This window comes from Benincasa hispida, chromosome 11, assembly GCF_009727055.1.
Source record: "Benincasa hispida cultivar B227 chromosome 11, ASM972705v1, whole genome shotgun sequence".
Lineage (NCBI taxonomy): Eukaryota > Viridiplantae > Streptophyta > Magnoliopsida > Cucurbitales > Cucurbitaceae > Benincasa > Benincasa hispida.
Genome location: NC_052359.1, coordinates 60,415,220 through 60,424,179, shown reverse-complemented (window position 1 = coordinate 60,424,179; position 8,960 = coordinate 60,415,220). Strand labels below are relative to the sequence as shown.

At 34.1% G+C, this 8,960-nt stretch overlaps 2 protein-coding genes across 11 annotated transcripts; both read right to left on the bottom strand.

Annotated features, from left to right (window-relative positions):
- Positions 1-1,100: 1,100 nt before the first annotated feature.
- On the bottom strand, positions 1,101-5,407 carry LOC120090000 (WRKY transcription factor 44). Of its 10 annotated transcripts, none has more exons than XM_039047466.1 (8): positions 4,933-5,406; positions 4,799-4,852; positions 3,486-3,896; positions 3,255-3,398; positions 2,277-3,055; positions 1,907-2,049; positions 1,770-1,809; positions 1,101-1,611 (listed from the first exon to the last, which is right to left on the bottom strand). In XM_039047466.1, the coding sequence occupies exons 3-8, from the start codon at positions 3,690-3,692 to the stop codon at positions 1,455-1,457; spliced, it is 1,470 nt and encodes a 489-aa protein (XP_038903394.1). In that variant the 5' UTR covers positions 3,693-3,896; positions 4,799-4,852; positions 4,933-5,406; the 3' UTR covers positions 1,101-1,454. The 10 variants fall into 10 exon arrangements, with proteins under 10 accessions (XP_038903394.1, XP_038903393.1, XP_038903392.1 ...); XM_039047465.1 differs by having other exon boundaries at positions 4,799-4,843; XM_039047464.1 differs by lacking the exon at positions 4,799-4,852 and adding an exon at positions 4,016-4,086.
- A 985-nt stretch (positions 5,408-6,392) lies between these two features.
- LOC120092168 lies at positions 6,393-8,709 on the bottom strand. Its single transcript, XM_039050398.1, has 2 exons — positions 8,454-8,709; positions 6,393-6,806 (listed from the first exon to the last, which is right to left on the bottom strand). Exons 1-2 carry the CDS (start codon positions 8,617-8,619, stop codon positions 6,535-6,537), a joined length of 438 nt encoding a protein of 145 aa, XP_038906326.1. The 5' UTR covers positions 8,620-8,709; the 3' UTR covers positions 6,393-6,534.
- Positions 8,710-8,960: the final 251 nt, after the last annotated feature.

Here is an 8,960-nt window from a genome sequence, read left to right as displayed (position 1 = left end):
AATTTTTGAATTTTTTATACAATACAAAATAATACGTAAATATATTTTAAAAATTTATAATGAAAATGTTAATGAATAATACAAAGATTTGAAAAAATCAAAAATGAATTAGTAATATGGATTAAATTTAAAATTTATTGAAAGTGAAGAACTAAAATCATACATTTAAAAATACATAGATTAAAATGGAATAACTCTAGAAAAAATACATGACCAAATTTTTTTTTTTTTTTTGCCTTTTTGAAACAAACGTGGCATGTATTTCAATGTGAGGGGATGGCAACAGTATCTTATTATTGAATGTCTTATATTTGACCAAAGAAGGTTGAAAATTTTAAAATTAAAAAAAAAAAAAAAAAAAAAAAAAAAAAACGTGTGGATGTGAATATTAAAGTATACATTGTAATATGATTATGATTTTCAATTTTCATTATAGATAAATTCTTAAATGGATAATTTCACACATAGAAAAATATCAAAGTATTTATAGAAATAGCAAAGAAAAAAACATTGGACTTCTATCAGCATCTATCACATAGTATCAATGATAGATTTTCATCAATTTCTATTACTGATAAACAATAACAGACCTCTACCGGTCTCTATAAAGAAAAAAAAAAATTTACTATATTGTATAAATAATTTTCCTTATTTTTTTATTTATGAAATCCTCCCTTTTAAAATGTTCAATGTTATTTATTTGTAATATCGGTATTCAAGAATACATGTGAAGATTAGACATTTTTCGTGTTAAAAAATGTATTTGACATGATTCAAAGAAAGAGGAATTCTTGCTTCAAATCAAGAAGATTCCCCCAGAAAGGATTTAGCTTTCTTGTCTTCTTTCTTTCTTTATTGAAGTATTCAAATTTCAACCATATGAGAGAGAAAACATGATGAACTTGTATTATTTTGATTGATTTTTAAAGGACCTATGAGATAAAGATTCAAAATTTCAAAAGCTGGCCAAGACAAGTTGATGTCAGCAATGATTTAGTTGACTTATTTTATTTTCTTATAAGCAAGAACATATATAGTATAATAGTATATGCATAAAAAGCTCAAAAGGAAGTACACAGAGTTCTATAATTGAAGGAGAGGAGAAAAAAATAAAATTATTATGTTGGTTTGATGTCTACAAAATGATAAAAAAAAAAAAAAAATACTCGATGAAAGTGCTTGAAAATTTACTCAAAACTCTTGTATGAATATCACAATGGACAGAAGGTATTAATTAAGAACAAAAATGAATTGGAACTTGAAAGACTTGGTTTGAAGCATAAAAACTAAAAGCAGCACAATGAAGAGTAGTCCAAAGGAACTGCTCGTTGAAGACGACATGACAGGCCAATGCAGATGTTCGTAAAAGCTCTTGAACGTCTCCTTTAAACTTCCACATGCTGGCTTTGGTCTGCTCCACAACTGAATCAATTCATTTGCTTCTACTTTTTGGTTTATTCCATTTCAGGAGCTACAGGCTTTTCAGTTCCGAGTGAAATACCATGATTGTGTTTTCCTTCATAAGTAGTGATAAAGGAATCTGGATCCTCAGATGCTCGTTCGACATACTTGCGTGCTTTGCATTTGAGGCCAGTACATCTATAGTAACTTCTGCAAGGTGAAAGCTTACGTGAGATCGACTCGGAAATATATTACTCCTTTTGACTAGCAAATTTCATTGGGAAGTTATTAAAAACTAAAATCTATAGAAACAAGAAAAGAAAAGATCAGAAGAATCTCCATTGTAACTAGCATTAGAGGATGCATACAGTGATATCAGGCAACTTCGCAAGGATGGAAACAAATCGTCTGAAATAACGAATATGGAAAAAAATCAAAATGAAATCGAGTTTATGCAGAACACATCAATGCAGATTTTTAACTCCGTACCGAGGATATAGATTACCCTTCACAACTTTCTGCCCATATTTTCTCCAGCGAATGCTTTTGCCAGAGAACTCGATGCCAGTGGACCCTCGAGCCATTGCGTGATGATCATTAACATCTTCAATTGATGTATCAGCTTCATTTGTTGGATTTTTGCCACCCCTTTATTGGAAATTGAACATATAATATAGGTCATAAGAACCCGGAAAAAGAAAAGGAAAAGAAATTATAAGACAGACGTGCAAGCAGGCTCAGATGCTGGATTCTATTAAGATCCCTTGCAAAAATTTCCTTATTTAAGATGCAAAGTTCTTCTCACAACTATAGGAGCAGAAAGGCAGAGTCAAATTTTGTATAAAATGACCATAGTTGAAATAGCTTTTTCTTACCTTCTTTTACTTCGCAATTTATCATCCATGGAATCAAGTCCCTTGCTTCCTTCTTCACATTCTATGCTTAGACCACATGAATTATCAGAGATTCCACATCCAGCATTCACTTCTCTAATTGCAACCGGTTCGAAGGGTAATGTAACTCTGCCTTGACAAGTGTTTTCAATGTGATTCTCAAGCCTACTTTCACAACCTTCTATACGTCCATTGAGATAATTGAGCCATAACTCCGGATTAGTATCTCGTGTAGTTCCATTTGATATCGACCCTTCCCTTTGTGTCCCGGATGAGTTGTGCTTTAGAGGCTGAGGCTTTGGGTGGTTGTGCTCACCTTTGTAAACTATTTCAGCAACCTTCCCATCCAATGATCTTTCAACCTTCTTTTTGACAAGACAACTTGGATGTGTGCACTTGTAATAACTCCGTGGATACTCGCTTCCTTTAACTTGCTTTTGCCCATATTTCCGCCAATTATATCCGTCATAAGAAGGCTGAGCACAACTAATTTGAGGACGAAGCGATGTTGGATCCTTTTTGCTATAACTTAATGTCACTCTTGAGCTTTCGATAGATTGACTGTTTTCAACGGTGGATGTGATGTTCTGGGGAAGATTTGAGGTCAGTGCAGATTGGAAATTGTCTTTATCTTGATTCGGGCATTGAATACAGAGATTTGAAGTCAGTGCAGATTGGAATTTGTCTTCATCTTGATTCGGACATTGAATACAGACCTCCACTGGTGGATGCAGTAAACGGTTTTGCAAATTGGTGTTCCCCTGGTAAAAGATAAGCCAGCGAAGTCAGTAGATTCTCAAGTGCTCAAGCCTTCTCTTTCTTTCTTTATATACCATTATTTAAAGAGCATCAAATACATAAACTGAACCAAACTCAATGTGCTAGCATCTTTTCCCAAGTATGTACCAGCAAAGAAATAGAAGTACATGTATAAACAAATCTAATTATGAAGCCACTTACAATGAGTGACAGCTGAGAGACGGTCCTTTTTGATACATGCTTTGCCAAAGGTTTGAATAAAACAGTGGTATTGCTGTCTGATATAGCAAGATTATCAGATGAACAACGAGAGTTCGTTCCAGGGGCCGTTTCTGATATTTTGGCCTGAAAATGTTGAATGTCAAATCATGAGGTGCAAAGTTCTAAAAAGGAAAAAGAACCATACAAGTAAATATCAGAGGAACAAATCACCCTGGATGATGGAGCAGGATTATCCTTCAGCTTAAACCTCACCGTCTTTGGTCTAATGGCAGCAACCTTGGTTTCGGATGACATATTAGGTGAAGAAGTATTGAAGGCACATGCAAGGATATCAGAGAATGACTTGAAACTGGAACATGTTGGCCTTGAAGCAACTGGTCTGGCAATAACAACTCTCTCTGCTGCTTTATTGTCCATTATGTACGAGAAGTTATGTTTTTCTCAGAAATGATACACCTATGAATATTCAAGATAACTTTGATGACCAAATAATTGTTTCCCAGAATATTGTATCCAATAGCATTTGGAGTTAGGAGCTTGAAAGATCCCAATAGACAATCATGACTGGATGATTAAGCAATGGCTTTTCTTCATTGTTTGCTGTCAAACGAGACTGCATACCTATGATACACAGAGAAATGTAATTGTATTGTCTTATGTTCACAATTGAAATTAATGACACTAGTTTTTTCAGCTCTAGACAAGAAAAAACATTTGATGATTTAACTACTACTATATACCATGAAAAAAGGTTGATCGGTCATAAAGAAATGAAAGCGGGTGTGCGCTATTTATGAGGTTCGTCGTTGAACTGTACAAAGCATAACAAAGCCTAAAATATATGAACTTTTATATAAGATGACACATAATTGAAGATGTGAAAAAATGTTATCCCATTGAATTCATGGTAGATCACAATATAAGAAATATTCATTTCTAATCATCATCTATTAGGACAATGGCCACCCATATCTCTGCAATATTACCATATTGTCCATTTCTGGTCTAAGTCCACATACATTTATTATTAATTTCTATCCAAGTAGTCTTGTAACTTCAATTTTTCCACCTCAACCCAATGTAGGATTATGTTGACACCTAACAAACATGTTGGTGTTAGGCATCCAACATTTGCTTCTTAGTAACCTAAAATGATTTATAAAGCAGCGAATTGATTTCAATCAAGAAAGCTTATGATGCTTATCATCCTCATCCAACTTAGTAATGGCAGAGAGTTTGATAATTGTTGCAGGTTGGATCTTTTCATTGAGGAAGATCATAAACCACCAAGTAAAAACTCTTGCTGAAAGTTTCCTAGACTGCAAGAACAGTGCAAAACTCCCAACAAAGAATGTCTCAACACTTGAAACAAGTTTGCCAAACAAGTAATAACTGTTCCTTAAACACTATAATAAATACATTGACTGAAATACACAATGAAGAACCATTAAAACAACAGAAAAATTCAGGCACCAGAACATAACCCTCTATAATCATACTAAAAGAAATGCATTAAAACCCACTTTAAAATGACGTCATCAAAATGTAAAACTCCAACTCCAACCAATCTGCAAATCCTTGAAGGAGGGGGAAAATGGGGAACAATTAATCAAAATACTCAAACTTCAGAAAGAAGAAAAGCAGGACAAAGACAAACCAAATTGCTTCAATCCCATCTATGGATTCTCGAACCACTCATTCTCCAAGACGATTCTTCACTTCCATTGGGTTTTCACTAACAGAAGATTGGAAAACGAAACAGGAGAAGAAACCCCATTTGCTCAAAGAATCACTCAAGTGTAAGCGAAGATCAAGAAGACAAAGAACAGAAAGCCGAGGCAAGTGAAGGAAAAATGGGTCGTCGCCATTTTGATCATTGAAGAAGAAGAGATTGAAGGTATGGGAGATTATTGGAGGGGTTTTAGTTAGTTGTGGCCTGTGGGTGGGGACGAAGAGGAAGAGAAGCGTCTCGCCAATCCCGCCAACTGAAATTCTACAGAGAAGAATGGTAGTTGAATTGGGCGATGCACGTGCTGCAGCGAAGGGAAAGAGTCTGAAGAATCAATTATGAAATTTTTGGTTAAGTGGAGCTTCCAGGTTTACAGCATGGCTTGTAAGACCCTGCAGATTTATTTATTTCAATAATACCCAGATGGGATACTAAGAACTTTTCAGCAATAAAGTTATGGTTAACTTGGGTTAAAACTTATTTTGAATTTTCTTCTACTTTTGCATTGGTTCAAATTTCCATTTTATATTTTCAAATCTTTAATATCTTTTTACTTTCTTAAAATATTATTTTAGTATCTATAATTTAAAATTTATCAAAATTTACTCTTTATGTTTTCACATATCCAATTCTAGTAATTTTTAATAAATTTAGTCATTTGAAATTATTTTTTTTATCAAAATTGGTTAAATAAGAATAATAATAAATTTCATCAAAAAAAAAAATATAACATTTGAATATGTTTCAAACATTCATGGGCCAATGGATTACTATATATATATATATAGAGTATATATTTAGCAGTAGTAACTAAATTTAAGTTTTATTAAAGTATCACTAAATATTCAAGTGAAGTTTGACCAAAATGCTATTCTATTCTCCAAACTTGGAAATATAGACATTGGTCCAAAACCTAATGTATGTCTTAATCTGAAAGAAACAACCATTTTACTATTTTAGTCCTTACTATCTAAGAAAATCCAATTTGTCCAGTGTTCTTGTACACATCCTCGAAATCATGTGATAATCTATTAGAATTAAAATACAGATGAGGGCTAAATTAATTGTTTTCTTTTTAATTTAAAAAATGGAACTAAAATGAACAATTTAAAATTTCATAACAAACTTGAAAGTTAATAACAAAAATGGAATAAAGTAGTTTTATTTTAGAAGTGATAAATTTGAACATTCAGGAATATGCTATGATTTAAAATTTATATCTTAAAAAGAGTACTCTTCATCTCTAGACTTCAATGAAAGTAAAAACTGACACTTATTTTTGTTAGACTGTTTCACAATAAGGATTTAATTGTTATTAAATTTAATTTATGAAGACTAGAAAGCAAATCATAACATGCATAATCTAGTGCAAGGTAGGCATTTTCCCAGAGAAAGCAAGCAAAACAGATAACACAGATTCCATTCAATTTCCATACAAATTTACAGACCTTCCTCAACTGAATCTCCCTTTCTACAATCATTAACATCATTAGAAGAATATAAGAAGAAAGTTCAATAGACCAGCAAAAATCACTTATTAATTGGTGCAAGAATGGTGTAGACCAACAGAAATGTGACGATTACAATTGCACCAGCTAGAGTAAATCTTGGACTAGTCCATAGCATTAGGTTTGATCTCTCTGTTCTTTTTATGGGATCTACTTCTTCAGACAATGGATAATCTGACCTTCGCGGATTCCAGCTTACGTATTTGTTTGGAGAGAAATCAGAAAAGATCGTCTTTTTTCCTCGCTTTCTGAACTTGGACCAAGCCTTGTCCCAATCTGTTGAGAGCTTATCACCTGATTGACATAATTGGTAATTCAGCAAATTGTAATTCAAATACCCTCAATCCTAAACATCAATTGATCCCACAGCATTTGATATTGAAATAATCAAATAATTAGCTTATAAACTCAATGCACTCGACTTACTCCCAATGGTGTCCTAATCTAAGGGCTCTGGATGTTCAAACATACCCTTCAAGTCTCAAATTCAATTCTCTAAATTGACAGCTTAAAATAATTAGAACTCTTGTTGTCTCTTGAAATTAAACTTAGAGAAGACAAAGCCTCCAAGAACCCTTTTTCTTAAGAAAAATGTTCAAAGTTCATTGGGTTATATAAACCAACTTACACCAAAGACAACGGAGCCTCTACATATATTCACAATGGTACAATATTGTCCACTTTCAACATTAGCCCTCTGTTAGGATACCTCATAACTAGAATTAAGATATGGAATATATTGAAATATAAATGAATTACTACAAGATAACCTAAGTATATAGGCACTTGGAACCTCCCTCTTGAGTGCACACACCCAAGTCCTAGATCACTCCATAAAATTGCCTCCATGCACTCACTCCCCCTCCTATTTATAACAAGATTCAGTAACTAACTTCCTACCTAATTACCCTTATACCCTTAATAATACCTTACTGATATTCTTATCTAGGTACTTACACCCTCCTGGCATTGCTTTTGATTTTTCCCGATTTGTTTCATACTTAAATCGAGATGATTGTCCTCACTTCGATCCCATGAATTTCTTCCTTTTTTAGCCAACATAATGTGGGACTTTATTTGCACTCCTAACTTTTGAGAGTTGAATCCTCAACTACTCTTGAGAACCTAGTAAATCAAAAGCGAGCTGATGATACTGAAAATAACACCCGGTTTTATCACTTCTCTTGAGAATCTATTCATCTTGCTTGAGATGCTAGGACATGTAGCTCTTAATGATTGAGTAGACCGACACTCGGTTCAGAATCAAGGAAACAAAAAAATGCTGTTGTGCATCCTGTTAAGACATGTGAAGGAGAATCGGCAGCTTCTCTAAAGTTAGAGCAGGCAAATTGGAAGTAACATGCATTTATCTGAGCGATCAAGAGCGTTATCAAGCTAAAGCATATTAAAGCATTGAAAAGCAATTTGATCGAGAGCATTATCATACTTCGCTTGATTTAGCAAGTCAGAGATGGAAAGCTATTCATCTTGTGATACCCGTAGACAAGAGATTGAGAAGGAAATTGTTCTACAAACTTTTATAGACTAAGTGAGTTTTCCCTGTAATTTGGACGCATTTATGCTTTTATCGACAATAGAATTATTTAAAGACCTTCATCGGCGATGAACTCAAGTTCTAAACCTAATTTTAGACGAAACGGAAATTTAGTTCTCAACGCCAAAATGTAACTTCATTCTAAATACATCCGATCAGACTCAAAATGGCAGGAAAAGGACGGAAAACATTTCTTAACATTAAATTACTTTCAGCCTCTAAGCCATTTTGAGTACTTTCTTAAAACAAAGTTTCCAGTTGATTCTTGCCTCTCTCCCTCACAGCTCAAACTGAAATCCAAAGTAGCTAGAGAGATCATCAACGAAGCAGAACTCACGATCAAACTTAAAATCAGTAAAAGAGAGAAAAGGATACAGATTCCATACGTGTCTGATCATCATTATCATCATCTTTTCGAGGATCTTTAGGCCTTCTCCCCGAGCACAGAGGAATCACCGGCGAAGAAGAAGACGATGACGATGAGGACGAAGATGATTTCTGTTTGTTTCTCGAGAAAAAACTACGAGGTGCGATTATGGTTCCGATTAGCATCGTCGCAAATATTCCAATTCCAGATTGAAACCAAGAATTCGTTCCCTGGTCTGCATCCACCGATTCACTTCACTGGCCCCCTCAGTTCGTTGCTTCTGATATTCGTACCCAGCGAACCTTTGCAAGCCTCAGAATCTGCCACGTCATCCGAATCATCGTCTTTTGTGGGCCCTCTGTATCCCACGTCAACTAATTTGGGCTTCTGAGGTGAATTGGGCCGGTCCGTCCAGCTTCGTTAGTTTCTGGCCCAACTAATTATAAATAGGGTGTCTTAAAATGTGTTTTTAATCAATAAAAAGAAGTAATAAATAGATTACTCAAACTGGATTGATTAGAGAATT